The 15,309-nt window shown below is 36.7% G+C and overlaps 2 protein-coding genes across 9 annotated transcripts in view; one reads left to right on the top strand and one right to left on the bottom strand.

The window, feature by feature from the left end:
* The window catches only part of CENPP (centromere protein P), a 215,329-nt gene that overhangs the window by 154,649 nt on the left and 45,371 nt on the right, over positions 1-15,309 (top strand). The window lies entirely within an intron of this gene.
* Positions 1-15,309, bottom strand: part of ECM2 (extracellular matrix protein 2) — a 41,100-nt gene that overhangs the window by 14,962 nt on the left and 10,829 nt on the right. For 2 of the 4 annotated variants that reach the window (XM_082400930.1, XM_082400929.1), the window contains exons 2-5: positions 10,113-10,425; positions 6,236-6,424; positions 3,502-4,065; positions 1,083-1,198 (exon numbers count right to left, since the gene is read on the bottom strand). In XM_082400930.1, coding sequence (XP_082257056.1) covers positions 1,083-1,198; positions 3,502-4,065; positions 6,236-6,424; positions 10,113-10,401 — 1,158 coding nt within the window. In that variant the 5' untranslated portion in view covers positions 10,402-10,425. The remainder of the gene's footprint in view (positions 1-1,082; positions 1,199-3,501; positions 4,066-6,235; positions 6,425-10,112; positions 10,426-15,309) is intronic. The other 2 variants (XM_082400931.1, XM_082400932.1) reach the window with 2 other exon arrangements.

The raw sequence follows: 15,309 nt of genomic DNA, 5'->3' as shown, positions 1-15,309 counted from the left end.
GGAGAGTGCATTTCCACATTTGTAGTCACATGTTTGTTGACCAAACTAACCTACACTACCAAAGTTACAGAATGATTTACATCAGTGGTGCTCAAAGTCAATTTCAGCAGTTTGGAAATGGGACAGAGAATCCCAAAACAAGAAAAAGGTAATTTCCTGCAGTGTCCTCTTTTTTGATCAAATACAGGAAATGCACAAGTCTCAACTGTTTTTCTATCAGGACGGCTAGCATGAGGCAGGACTCCAGGTCTTTCACATGAACGTGGACACCAAGTGTCTGGAGCTCTCTCGTCTGCAGTCCAGAATCTATATGAGAACCAGGAACTGAGCTTGTAAGAGGCCAGTGATTTGTCCAAAGAGTGGACAGAAGACCATCCAAGGGGATAAAGTTTGACCTCCTGGCATGTAACTTGTTTTACTTGGGCTTCTTTAAGCGCACACATTTATGAGTATTTGTTTACACACACAGACCCCTCCTTTCTTCTGCCTTTGTTTTTCTGAAAGTCCTTGATACTCTGTTTTCTCCCTTTTAGAAAAAATTTTTAATTAAATCTGATTCTTTCAAAGGTTTACTCTATGCTTTTCTCTTTCCCTAGCGTATCCCCATGTTAATTTTCATCTGAGCCCATTTGTTTTTCTAGAACCCCCTCCTGCTGAAGTATCCTTTATCAGATTTTGCAGATAGCACAAAATAAGGAAGCTTTGTCTTGCTGGCCTGAAAATGTTAATAGAGTTTCCGGATAAGCTCTCCTTTTTTCCCAGAAATACCTCATGTACTAAGAGACCATATTTCAACATGTTTTCTGCTACTTAGGGAGAAACTCCTCTATAAATTCAAAACATTAGTTTTGTCATTCATGCTGTTGTGGGTGCTTTAAGGACAAAGCATAGAAAAAACAGCTAGAAACCTATAAAACAATATACTATATTCAAGATAAAACTTGAATACAGTTTAGGGACATCAGAGAAAACTCCAATAAAACATTTTACTTTTCCTTCCTTCTCCATCTCCACCCACTGACAGTACAAGTCATGAGAAAGCCATCCACGTGGACTGTTAGAAGTCAGAGCATGTTATTTACCTTGAATGCTTTTGGACCTATGCCTGAAGAGGTGACATTATTTTTGCTCAGATCAAGCCTTTCCAAATTCGGTAATCCATTAAATGCTTCATCCGGAATGGAGGTGATAGAATTGCCTAGGACACGTAGCAATTGTGTTTTAGGCCTATGTGCCTATAAATACATGTATACATGCACATGCATAGATAGCAAAAGAGAGCTTTATCTGGAGGAAAACGCAATACTTATAGCAAGGACAGTATGTATTATATAAGAAAATGAGTGTTTAGAAAAAAAACAAGACTGGGACTAGACTATTTCATATGGTCAAAATTTTCACTCTAAGGACTTGTCATGCTCTAGTACATCATGTTTTAGATGAAGCTGCTTTAAAACAGCCAGAATGTGGTTTGGTAGACAATTCTGTTAACGTTATGCATTTTACAGCAAAGATGTGTTTATGGAAGGTGCTATAGAAACTAATTTTTATAGTTATTTGTATTTCCCTAATGACATTTCCTAGACCCTGGACCAGAAATATACTGTTTTTTACAATGAAATCTTGGGCATGTGACTTGCCTTCTTTGAGCATCAGTTTCCTCTAAGTAAGAAGCTTGGGGAGATAATCTCTCAGATTGCCTCTAGATCTTATGTTATAGTTCTGTGACTTCAATCTATAGAAGTTCCTGCATGCTTTAATTTATGGGGTTTTGGTTTGGCATTTAATTAAGTACAGTAGTCAACGATTTTTAAATACAGAAAATGAGCTTATCAGAAATAGTGAGTACTATAAAAATCATGTGGTGACCTTCTTATAAAACCAAGATACTGTGACTGAGCATAGGTCATTCATCTTTCATAAGACTTTAGACTTTCACAAATTGTTTTGTTTTGTTTTGTTTTGTTTTGTTTTGTTTTAATGGCAGAGCACACCTGGCATGCAGGCTACAGAAGGAGGGGGCGTTGCTGGAGCAGGACACTCTGGGCATGAGAAGAATTCCTTAGGAGATCATGTGAACATGGTATCAGGAAGGCCATAACACCAGAAGTGTCCTATTGCAGATTGGCTGTCCTGATTAAAGGGGTCAGGCTGTGACTATTGAGTATTTATTTATACGATCATTTATTATTTCTGTGGTAGTTTATTTCTGTTACTTCCCCCAAGACACATCTGAAACCCCACTCAGATTCTCTCACCCCTGCATCTTCAGAGCCATCCCCAGCATGGGCCTTATCGCCAAGACTCATTCACTGTCCCAGTCTGCCCACCAGCCAGCCTTACACACGTATCTGTCCTGCCATTCCTCCACTCAGAGCTCTTCCTGGCCCTATAAGAACATGGGCAAAAAGTCTGGACCACTCCATGCCTACCACAATGGCTAAAACAAGGGGGAAAACAACAGGAACTCTCTGATATTGCTGGAAGGAGTGTCACAGCCATTTTAAGGAACTGTTTGGTAGTTTCTTATAAAGTTAAACATGCTTTTACTGTATCACTCGGCAATCCCACTCCTGGGTATATACCCTAGGAAAAAGAAAACTTAGGTCGGCACAAACATCCATATGTGGATGTTTATAGCAACTGTATGCATAATTGCCCCAAACTGGAAATAATCCAGATGTTCTTCACCTGAGACCTGTGGTCTATCCAAACAATGGAACGCCACTCAGAAGTAAGGAGGAGCCAGCTACTGATAAACGCAACAACCTGGATAGCCCTCAGAAGCATTATGATAAATGAAAGAAGTCCAGCTGAAAAGGCTACATACTGTATGATTCCATTTCTATGACATCCTAGAAAAGGTACTCTAGAGACAGAAAACATCAGGGCTGGTGAAAGGAGGGACATGAGAGAATTTGGTGAGGTGATGGAAATGTTATGTTTGGTGAGGTGATGGAGATGTTATATCTAGATTATTGACTGTAAGCATTTGTCAAAACTCAAAGCATAACAGGGACTTCCCTGGCGGTCCAGTGGTTAAGACTTCACCTTCCAATGCAAGGGGTGCGGGTTTGATCCCTGGTTGGGGAGCTAAGATCCCACATGCCTTGCAGCCAAAAAAACAAAACATAAAACAGAAACAATATTGTAACGAATTCAATAAAGACTTTAAAAATGGTCCACATCAAAAAAAGAAATCTTAAAAAAAAAACCTCAAAGAATAACATGCTAATAATGTTTTACTATATATAAATTATACCTTATAAAGCTGGCTTTAGAAAAAAGTCAATGGGAAATCATGGTTTGATTTGGAGGAATTTACTTTATACCTGACGGTGCTATTCTGCAGTAAACACCTATCTCTTCTGCAAAGTTTTTATGTTTGAAGATTGTGAAATTAATCTGTTTGGGGTCAATTTATATTATAAAATTAAAATATAACATTCATAGGACAATGGGAGTTAACCACAAAATCAAGCGAACGTCAACGTCTCTTACCTATGAGCTCCAGACTTGTTATCTCTGGTGCTGTTAGCGGTGGTATTTGTGTGAGGTCAGCGCTGATACAGGAGATGGTTTTGTATGACAGAGAGCACCTGCTTGGCAGAGGTGGTATGCCTCTGGGGGTAGCTGGGATTGGGAGTTGAGAGGGCATCCTGAACATATCTCCTCTGACGGTGTCATCGTCATCCTCGTCCTCGTCCTCATCCTCATCCTCATCCTCATTCTCCCTTGCTGGGTTTCTGTGTTGATGGGCCTGCCTCCCCTCCTCTCCAGGTCTCTGCTCTCCCCCTTCTCTGCTCTGTCCCTCATTGGGAGGTCTCCCCCAATCTCCAGGTCTAGGGATCTTTTCCTTTTGCTCCCTATCTTCATCTTGTTTAATTTCTTCTTCATCCTCCTCAAATTGAAGTTCCTCTTTTCTCAGTGCTGGATGCATTTCCACCCAAGGAGACGGCTGTTGCTTATGAAGTAAACTGGTATGTTCTCTTTGTTCTGAAGAATCACCAGAAAATTCAGTTCTGTCATTTAATGCTATACTACTGAGTAGCAAATAGGAGGCTACTGACCACATAAGGAGAAGACAGCAGGGGCAAGTTGTGGTATTAATGAAAGGAAAAATCATAGTGAAAATTAGGTTAGTAAATAATATTCCCTCTAGGTATATGAGTGCAGTTTAAATGTGAAATGCATCTTGAAATTTTTGTTTGAAGTTTTAATAGAAATAAATAAACTTTATTTCTGTTTTGTAAGACTTTATAGGCAATTCTTGTTTTTCCTTGTGAGCCTTAATACTTATTTTTACTAAAGTATCATGCTATCTGGTGACTAAAGAGGGAATAATATTACCATATGTTGCTTACCATAAGCAGTCCTATTGTGAGATTGTAATATAATCATATGTGATAACTTTATAGTAGATACTGTTCAGTTAATTAGGCTTATTGATAATGTAAGAATTTGTACACTGTCAGACATAAAAAAGTGAAAGAGATGTACATTTTACTTGTTTATGGTAGTGAAATCGGCTTTTATTTATAGATTTATTATATCTGTCTGATTTTCTTTCAGCTCCATGGGCCTAAAAGCATCCTCTGAAATTTAGAGTTATAGAAAATTCTCTTCTGTTTTCCTCCCAGACTCTGTACTTAAATTATTTTTACTGCTTGAGACCTATAGAAGACGTCCTGGACTTAAATGATGTTTCTTTAACCTAGACATATGCACAAGAGTATTTTTTATTATTCCATGATGATGATAGCATAATATATAATCGTAGAAAGTTTATCTACATTTGTATTTAGCTGTTATTATCTTTGGCAGAAAGTGGGGAAGACTTGACAAAGACCAGACTTCAGACTCACCCTCCGAATGAAGAGTTTTAGGGAAAAGTGAGCTCAGTACATAGATTTTCTTTCATCAAAATATAAAAATTTACTTAATCATTTCCATGATTTTATGTAATGCCATACGTAAATCACCCCAAAAAAAGAACTCAAAATATAATTATGTGAAGGAATTACTTGAAATTTCAATTCAGTATATATTATAAAGTTTGTGAGTTATTTTTTTCACATCTCTGACAGAACATGCAAAAGGAGAATAGGAAAAAATTAGCAAAGTGAAACTAAAACTATCATATTGAAACATTTAAAATCTTTTCTGTATATCCAAGTTTATTTTTCCAAAATAACCACAGCATTTCAAGAATAATAGTTCAAGTCCTTTGAAAAATGTCTGAGAATTTCTGGATCTTGCCTTTATAAATCTTGTGTTTCATATCCCAAGGAGTCCGTTTCATTAAACACTTTTGTTTTCTAACATTTTCTAAAGTCATAATAGCTTAGTAAAATAATTAGTAGTATACACCAAAATACAGTTCCTAAATGTTCTGAATTTCTTCCTGGTAGGAGACTTTTGTAGGTAACCACCCTGTGATCATCCTGTGTGCGTGGAAACAATCTACCTTGATCATAGGCAACAGAAAATATCTGTATCCCTTCCCATCGAATTATTTAACACGTATTTATTTATTTCATAAGCTATCGGCCAGGCTTTTCTTGCAGGAGTCCTGAGGCTTCCTCCCTAGAGTCCTCTACTGCATCAGCCTCATAGGATAAGGCACAGTGAGCAGCCAACAAAACCTCATAGTGTGATCTTTCTGTGCACAGCAGTGCCACAAAAGAAAGCCACTGCTCCAGGGCCATTGCCCTTTATTTCCCTAGGATTACCTGAGCAGTAATGACTGCACATAGACTGGGAAAACTGGGCTTTATTCTCTCTAGATGCAAGCCACTCCTCCCTTTGTTCACCATGAGTTCTTCATCTTCATTTGGGTTAATAACTGTAAACACACTGAGTTGAATTAAGTGAGATAATGCATGTAAGGAACTAAGCAGAGCTCTTCACGCATACTAAGAACATGGGAGCTGTTTGCTATGTAAATTCTATCACTACATCTGTAATGCTGTGAGTCAAATGTGGAATGTGATCTGGTCTGAGTTTACTCATTCTAATAGAGCTAGAACTCTAAAGCCAAGATGTTTTATTTTTCTCTCCCCTATCATGCAATTTCCCAAATAATTTCCATGTTTATCATCATTGTGCCAATATTTTAAGTACCCTGATGACTAGTTTATCATAATTTAAAATTTAAGGTAGTGACAAAATAAAAACAAATGGAAGTTAAAGACTAAATCACATGTGATATTTTGTTTGGGCTAAATATTTGTACCAGTATCAGAGCAGACGGGGCAGCATTCTCCTTCAGGTGTAACTGTTTGGGGGCACATCTGAGGGTGGCACTTGGTCTCATCACAAAGGACTCTTCCATTTGAGCAGAGGCAGGTAGTGCAGGGCTCAGGAGACCATACAGCTTTGTTATACATGGTCATCCCATTTGCCAAACAGTGTCCTTTCTTTCCTAGAAAAGAACAGTAACATTTAAATTCCTTGTATGGTTACTAGCACTTGTGAATGGAAATGAGCCCAATGTGATAGAGCCACACAAGAATAACATTCTATGTTCTTTCATGCATAGGATAAAAGTACCTTACAGATGTAACCCTCTGAAATGCTTTTCACATGCTGTATTCTCAACCCCTCTTACTTAGGCTCTGAGAGTGACCTCCTCATGGTAACTTGAGCCTGAATCGTACTTCCATCCTGCATCTGTCAGGATGGTTAAGTTATACAACAGCAACAAACAACCCCCAAATCTCAGTTATTTCTTGTTCCTGCTAGTTGTCCAATGTAGATATTGTTTGTCAGGACAAAAAATAGGCTTCATCTCCAAGCAGGCTGCCCTGATGGCCACAGCAGTGGGAATGTGAGGTTGCAAATAACACACAAGCTCTAAACATGTCTAATTACATTGACCAAGGCAAATTATATGGCTACATCTAACTTCAGAAGAGAAAAAGCAGTATAGTTCCATCACGTGCCAGAGAGCAGAGAGCTGGAACAGCACTAATGATGAATGAGCCCACATTGTACCCTTCCTGATGTGCAGATGGAGAGGTGAAATCAGACTGTATGCTTGTGGTGCTTTTTACGTTGAATTCTTGATGAGACATTGCATCAATCTTTTTTTTTTTAGAATTGTTGTGTTATTGAAATACAATTCAAATACCCTTTTAAAGTACACAGTGCAGTGGGTTTTAGTATATTGTTTTCTCTACATATGGTGTTGTAGATACATGGATAAGTGTGTCAACTAAGCAGGCCATTAGACAGTCAATTTGAATATAGAGGGGATGTTTTCCTTCCAATCCTAGTGTTATTCCTGATAACTCTTTTCCATCTGTTGAGCCACTGTCCCCGCAAATGAGCTCTCACATTTGTCCCCTTCTTTCCCTTACTGCTGTGTCAGCCCTATTCAAGCCCTACCCATCTCTCATTTGGATACTTACAGTAAACTAATCCCACCCATCCAATTTCTCCCCTGGAAAAAAAAATAGATATAATCAGGAGTTGTCTCCTGATTATAAAAGTACTATAGTGTATCAAAATTCCAACAGCCTTTTTTGCAGAAATGGAAAAGTTAATCCTCAATTTCATAAGGAATTATAAGGGGCCCCAAATAGCCAAAAAAAATCTTGAAAGAAAAAAAAAAATTTGAGGACTCACACTTCCAGATTTCAAAACTTACCACAAAGCTACAATAATCAGCTTATATCAGTATGGTACTGGCATAAGGATAAACATATAGACCAGTGGACTATTGAGAGTCCAGAAATAAACCCATTACATCTATGACCAATTGATTTTTGACAAAAGTGCCAAGCCCATTCAATGGGGAAAAAAGTTGTCTCTTCAACAAATGGTGCTGGGACAACTGTATTTCCATATGCAAAGGAATGAAGTTGCCCCCTACCTCATGCCAAATATAAAAATTAACTCAAAATGGATCAAAACCTAAATATAAGATCTAAAATATAATATTCATAAAATAAAGCATGACCTTGGATTTGGCAATGGATTTTTAGATATGATTCCGAAAGCACAAGCAACAAAAGAAAAAAATAGATGAATTGGACTGTATCAAAATTAAAAATTTGGTCCATTGGAGGACATTGTCAAGAAAGTGAAAGGACAATGTACACAATGGGAGAAAATATTTGCAAATAATATCTGATAAGGGTCTAATATCTAGAATATACATGAAGAACTCTTATAACTCAACAACAGAAAGCCAGCCCAATTAAAATATGGGCAAAGGACTTGAATAGACATTTCTCCAAAGAATATATACAATGAACAATAAGCACATAAAAAGATGCTGAACATCATTAGTCATTAGGGAAATACAAATTAAACCACAGTGTGATACCACTTCACATCCACAAGAATGGCTATATTTTTTAAATGGAAAATAATGGCAAGGATGTGGAGAAATTGGAGTCTTTGTATATTGCTGGTGGGTATATAAAATGATATAGCTTCTGTGGGGAACATTTGGCAATTTCTCAATAAATTAAACATATAATTACCACATGGCCCAGCTCCTAGGTATCTTATATTCCACTTCTAGGTATATACCCAAGGGAACTGAAAACGGGAATTCAGATAGAAACTTGTACACAAATGTTCATTGCTGTGCTATTCACAGTAGCCAAAAGGTGGAAACAACGCAGTTATCCATCAATGGATGAAAGGATAAACAAAACATGGTATTTCTCTGCAATGAGATATTATTCAGCCATAAAAAAGGAATGAAGTCCTGATACACCGTACAACATGAGTGAACCTTGAAAACATTATGCCAAGTAAAAGAAGTCAGACACCAAAGGCCACATATTATAGGACTCCTTTTATGTTAAATATTCAGAATAGGCAAATTCATAGAGACAGAAAGATTAGTGGTTGCCAGGGACTGGGGGGGGAGGAGAAAATGGGGAGTAAGTGCTTAATATATATGTAGTTCCCTTTTAGGGTGAAGAAAGTGTTCAGGAACGAGATAGTGGTGATGGTTGCACAACATTGTGAATATACTTAATGCCACTGAATTGTACACTTTTAAATAGTTAAATGATAAGTTTTATGTCATGTGTATTTTACCACAATTTTTTTAAAAAGTACTGTAAGACCACTGGAAAACATTTTAGGACAATTTAGAAATCTTTAGTATACATCTTCTATACATTTTAATGCACATCACCCTATACTGCATATTTTTTAAAACAGATTTGAGATCACATTATGCATACTACTTTTCAACCTTTTTATTTTCTATTATTATAGCTTGGATATCTTTCCACTTAATTAGGGAAATTGACCTCATCGTTCTTTAAGAGTTATGGGTTCGCTATAATCATCATTTTAAATTCCCTGCCTCTAGTCTCTTTCTTCTCTCAATCATGTTGTAAATGTGACCTAAATTGTCTATTTTCATGGTAATTGTATGTTATTTCTGTTAACTTCGTGGAAATAACATCATTTAGAAGCATTTGGTTTTCTTGAGACAATGTATGAAGTATTGGTCACAGAACATTATGTGGTGATACATTCTTTTGTCTTTTGAAAGTTTTATGTAATGGTACCATATGTATAATACAATTACTTTTTCCTTCCAAACCTGGAAAAATGTGGACCATTAAATATTAGTGTTTAAAAATGCCTAGTTGAAATCTTCGGAAGAATTTCCAATCTTTTCAAACTTTAAAAATTCAGTAGTTTGGTCTATATAAAATAAATACAGTGGCTTAACTTCATGTTTGGTTGAAAATATTTAATAGCCATGAGTTCATAGACTCATCTGAATCATTTATTTCTATATCCTAGATGATCTATCATGATAAATGAAAAAGCAGTTTTGACATGTATATTACTATATTATGATTACAACTATTTTAAATACATGGCATAGTAAACAGACTAGAAATAATAAACCAAAATAGTAACTATGATTTTATAAATGTAGTTATAGGATAAGTAATATTTTTTCTGTTTTACAATAATTTGTATTATAAGTATATTCTATAAATGGTTTTTTAAATTATTTCAAAATTTATCTTTGTAGATTAAACCAAAAGATAATATAATAACTTGAATTTTTTTTAAATTTTCTTTTTGGAGTTTTTCTCTCTTCCTCTCTCCTACTGTTTTCTTACCTGGTAACACATTATAGCTTGATTCTACTCCAGGAAATCTTAAAAAGGATTCAAACTTTTCCTCCGTACTATAATCCAAGTTAACCATGGGAAGTGTTGCTGCTGGTGTAACTATCCTCATTTGCTTAATTCCAAGCTGTCTACTGGATCTGTGGATGGGCGAGGAACTTTTTCTCTGTCTTCTATAATACATCTTCCTTCTTTCCTTCCTAGAAGTTTCTTCATTTTGTCCAAAGTCAGTTTGAAAAATGAGAAGCAGAAGAAAACAATACAAGCTTGAAAACTTCATGCTTGCTTTTTCACTATTTGATTCCTAGGATGAGAATGAAACAGAATTTCAGAGTTAGTGACTAAATTTTTACCTCTGAAAATTGGCCTATAATTGCCTATATCCCTCAGCAGCAAGTCTGTGAGATATAACACATATAATATATGGGCTCTATGCTATAGTATTACTGCCAAGTCAGAATTTAGAATTTTCCTGTCAGAATCAAATAATTTTTAGTACTTTATTGCTAGACCAGACATGAGCAAACTTTTTCTATAAAGAACCATATAGTAAATATTTTAGGTTTTACAGGCCATGCATTCTTTGTCATAACTACTCCACTCGACCCTTGTAACATGAAAGTAGACAATATGTACACAATTGTGAACACAAATTCCAAAACAGGCAGTGGGTCAGACTTAGCCCCCAGGCCATAGTTTGCCGACCCCTCTCTGGACCACTGTGTTGTAGGTTTTCAGAGGTTACTCAGGAGGTTTCTCTCCACCTCTCTGCCAAGTCATTCTGTGACTAACATCATCCACAATTCATTTTCCCAGCTCTTATATTTTATTATTTTATTCTCTAGTGTTATAATTTTCTTTGTTGGGGGGAAAGAGCATAATTGCACCAAATAAAAATAACAGCAAACTAGTATCAGTTATAAAGAGGTAAGAGGGACAAAGAGTAACTTTTAATCAGCTGGTCTCAAGAGCAGTACAGGGCCCTGCACATGGTGAAGCTGAAAAACATATTTGAGAAATGAATACTTTTTCAAACTTTAACCATGGATTAGCACAGAACAGAAGTCCCTGAGAGGGGGAAAATCCAAGTTGAGCTCCTGCTCACTGCCTGGAGGGAGTTCCTGCCGAGGCTGAAGCCCAGGGTGAGGACCCAGTCAGAGCCCAACAATCTCCCTGAGTTGAAAAAAAAAAAACCTGGGGTCCTGGGGATGCCAGAGAGGCAAGAGTTTGCAGAGCAGAGCACAGGGAGGTGAGAGCTACCCTGAAAAAGACTTCCAAAGATATCAAGTCTTCAACCGAGTATGATTAGCACATTTGTATGAGTAAACTACTCAACACTTGAGAAAGAACTACCATGAAGGACAAAAAGAAAAAATCCTTTGGGCTAGAAAAGACTGGGCAGACTCTGTGTGTCCACCAGTCATAGTGGAGAACCTGTACTGCAAAGGGCATCAGGCAGAGTGCTCAGAAGGGCATCGGCACATCAGAGAAAACAATTTACCCTAGACTAATGGCTGATCTGATCCCATTTACAGAACTGAGTAGCAAGCCTCCAGAAAGGATCAAACTGTGTGCAACAACTTAACTATGTCCCAGAGCACCCAACAAGTACTGGGAAATCCAGCAAAAATTTACTAGGCACACAAAGAAACAGGAATTGTTGACCCATGATGAGAAAAATCAATCTATTGCAACCCATCCATAGCACAGCTGACATCATTATTAAGTAGGTCATTAAAAGTTATTAAAACCATAATCTGTGTGTTCAAGACGTAGAGGAAAGATATTTAAAGAAATCCAAATTGAACTTTTAAAGATGTAAACTACAATGTGAGAGAGGAAAAACTATACTGCAAGGGATGAATAGCACATTAGACATTGCAGGAAAAAATTAGTAAACTTGAAAACATAGTCCCAGAAATTATCCAAAATGAAACACACACACACACACGACCAGTAAAAAACATGAACAGAGCATCATCAAACTGTGGGACAACTTCAAGAAGATCAATTTATGTCCAGTTCCAGTCCCTGAAGGACTAGGGAGGCACAAAAATATTTGAAGAAATAAAGACTGGTCATTTTCCAAATTTGATGAAAACTATAAACCCACATACCCAAGATCAGTAAACCCCCAAAATAAGAAATATGAAGAAAATTATGTCAAATATTCACCATAATCAAATTGCTTGAAAACCAGTAATAAGGGGAACATCTTAAAAGTGACCAGAGGAAAAGACACAAAGTTAAGAATAGAATAAAAGACTTCTCATTCAAAACAGTACAAGCCAGAAGACAGTGGAACAATGACTTTCAGGTACTGAAAAAAATCAACTTAGAATTCTATACTCAGTGATAATGTCTTTCAGAAACACAGGCAACATAAAGACTTTTTCAGACATAGAGAAGCTGAAGGAATTAATCACCAGCAGAATTGCACTGTGAGAAATGCTGAAGTAGAAGGAAAATTATATCAGATAGAATTATGGATCTACACAAAGGAATGAATACCACAGGAAATGGCATATCTGTAGATAAATACTTTTTTATTTTTAAATCTCTTTAAAAGATGCTAGTTTAATACAGTCATCTGTTTAACAGTTGTGTTGATTAATACAATAATACTGTATTTTGGGGTTTCTACCTTAAGTGAAAGTAAAATGTATGACAACAGAAGCAGAAAGGAGGAAAGAGGAAGTGTAAATATACTGTTGTAATGTTCTAATACTATAAGCAAAGTGGAATATCAACTGAAGATAAGATAATTGTAATAAGTTAAAGATGCATACTATAAGCCCTAAGGTAACCACTAAACAAAAAAAGAGTTATAGCTGATAAACCAATAAAGGTGATAAAGTGGAATAATAAAAATAATCCAAAACATAGTACATGTAAATCATATTAAATGTGAATTCATTAACTGCCACAGAGACTGTCCAGATTGAATTTTTAAAAATTAAGACCCAACTCTAGGGACTTCCCTGGTGGTCCAGTGGTTAAGACTCCATGCTCCCAATGCAGGGGGCCTGGGTTCAATCCCTGGTCAGGGAACTAGATCCCACATGCATACCACAACTAAGAGTTCACATGCCACAAGTAAGGAGCCCGCAAGCCTCAACTAAGACCCAGCACAACAAAATAAAATAAAATAAAACAAAACAAAATAAAATAAAATCCCAACTCTATGCTGCCTATAAGAAACTCATGCTAAATAAAGATACAAATGGGTTAAAATTAAAAGGATGGAAAAATATATACTTTGGTAACACTAATCAAAAGAAAAGTGGGGGAAAAAAAAAAAAGAAAAGTGGGGACTTCCCTGGTGGCGCAGTGGTCAAGAATCCGCCTGCCAATGCAGGGGACACAGGTTCAACCCCTGGTCCGGGAAGAGCCCACATGCCGCGGAGCACCTAAGCCCGTGCACCACAACTACTGAGCCTGTGCTCTAGAGCCTGCGAGCCACAACTACTGAGCCCACGTGCCACAACTACTGAAGCCCACATGCCTGGAGCCCATGCTCCACAAAAGAGACGCCACTGCAGTGAGAAGCCCGCGCACTTCAATGAAGAGTAGCCCCCGCCCGCCTCAACTAGAGAAAGCCCACGCGCAGCAATGAAGACCTAACGCAGCCAAAAAAAAAAAAAAAAAAATGAATAAATAAAGTTTTAAGAAAAGACATATTTAACTCAATAAAAAAAGGGGATGGCTATATTAATATAAGATGAAGAAGAATAAAGAGAGCCATTATGTAATGATAAAAGGATCTATTCATGAAGATGTAACAATTCTAAGCCTTTATACACTGAACAGTACAGATTCAAATTACATGAAGAAAAAAACTGGTATAGCTGCAAGAAGAAGTAGACAAATCCACAGTTATCATCCAGAATTTCTACTTTCTTCTCCCAAATATGGATTTTTAAAATAGTAGATCACAAGCTAAAACAACAAGATAGCACTGTACCCTGTTAGAATGGCCAAAGTCAAAAACACTGACAAATTGTGAGGTAAGGGTGTGTAGCAGCAGGAACTCTCATTTATTGCTTGTGGGAATACAAAACCATACAGCCACTTTGTAAGACAGTTAGGCAATTTCTTACAAAACTAAACATACTCTTACCCTGCAATCCAGCAGTCATGCTTCTTAATATTTACCCACATGAGCTGAAAACTTATATCCACACAAAAACCTGCACATGGATGTTTACAGCAGCTATATTCATAATTGCCAAAGCTTGGGAACAACCAAGACATCCTTAAGTAAGTGAATGGATAAATAAACTGTGTTACATCCAAACAGTGGAGTATTATTCAGCGCTAAAAAGAAATAAGCTCTTAAACCATGAAAAGACATGGAAGAATCTTAAATGCTTATTACTAAGTGGAAGAAGCCAATCTGAAAAGACTAGTACTGTGTGACTGCAACTACATGGCATTCTGGAAAAGACAAAACTATAGAGACAGTACAGACATACTTCGTTTTATTGCACTTTATCATGCTTCACAGATACTGCATTTTTTAACAAATTGAAGGTTTGAGGCAACCCTGCATCAAGCAAGTTTATCGGCTCCTTTTTTCCAACAACATTTGCTCACTTCATGCTGTCACATTTTGGTAATTCTCAAAATATTTCAAACTTTTTCATTATTACCAAATTACTATATTTGTTATGGTGATCTGTGATCAGTTATGTTTGATGTTACTGTTGCAAAAAGATTATTATGCTCTGAAGGCTCAGATGATGGCTAGCATTTTTTTTAGCAATAAAGTATTTTTTAATTAAGACAGGAACATTGATTATTTTTTTAGACATAATGCTATTGCACACTAAATAGAATATAGTATACTGTAAACATAACTTTTATATGCACTGGGAAACCAAAAAAAATTGTGTGACTCCCTGTGTTGCAATATTAGCTTTATTGTGGTTGTCTGTAACCAAACACACAACATCTCTGTGGTATGCTTATATGCTTATTTAGTCAGAGTTGCATGTTCATTGATTTATGATCCTACTTTCAGCTTGTGTTTTCATTGTGGCCAGGTGATGCTTTTGCTTCCTAGCAATCTATATCATTTATAATGGTGCTTCACTGTATAGAACTCAAATTTTGAATGAATCTTTGAAGTCATCTGCTTTTCCAGTAATGGGAAGTTCTTTATCTTCCATGTTCAGACAGCTCTGTC

Source organism: Balaenoptera borealis (genome assembly GCF_965194805.1).
Source record: "Balaenoptera borealis genome assembly, chromosome: 8".
In the NCBI taxonomy this organism is placed as follows: Eukaryota; Metazoa; Chordata; class Mammalia; order Artiodactyla; family Balaenopteridae; genus Balaenoptera; species Balaenoptera borealis.
The sequence above is the reverse complement of the archived record's forward strand: the minus strand, read 5'-3'. Positions and strand labels throughout refer to the sequence as shown.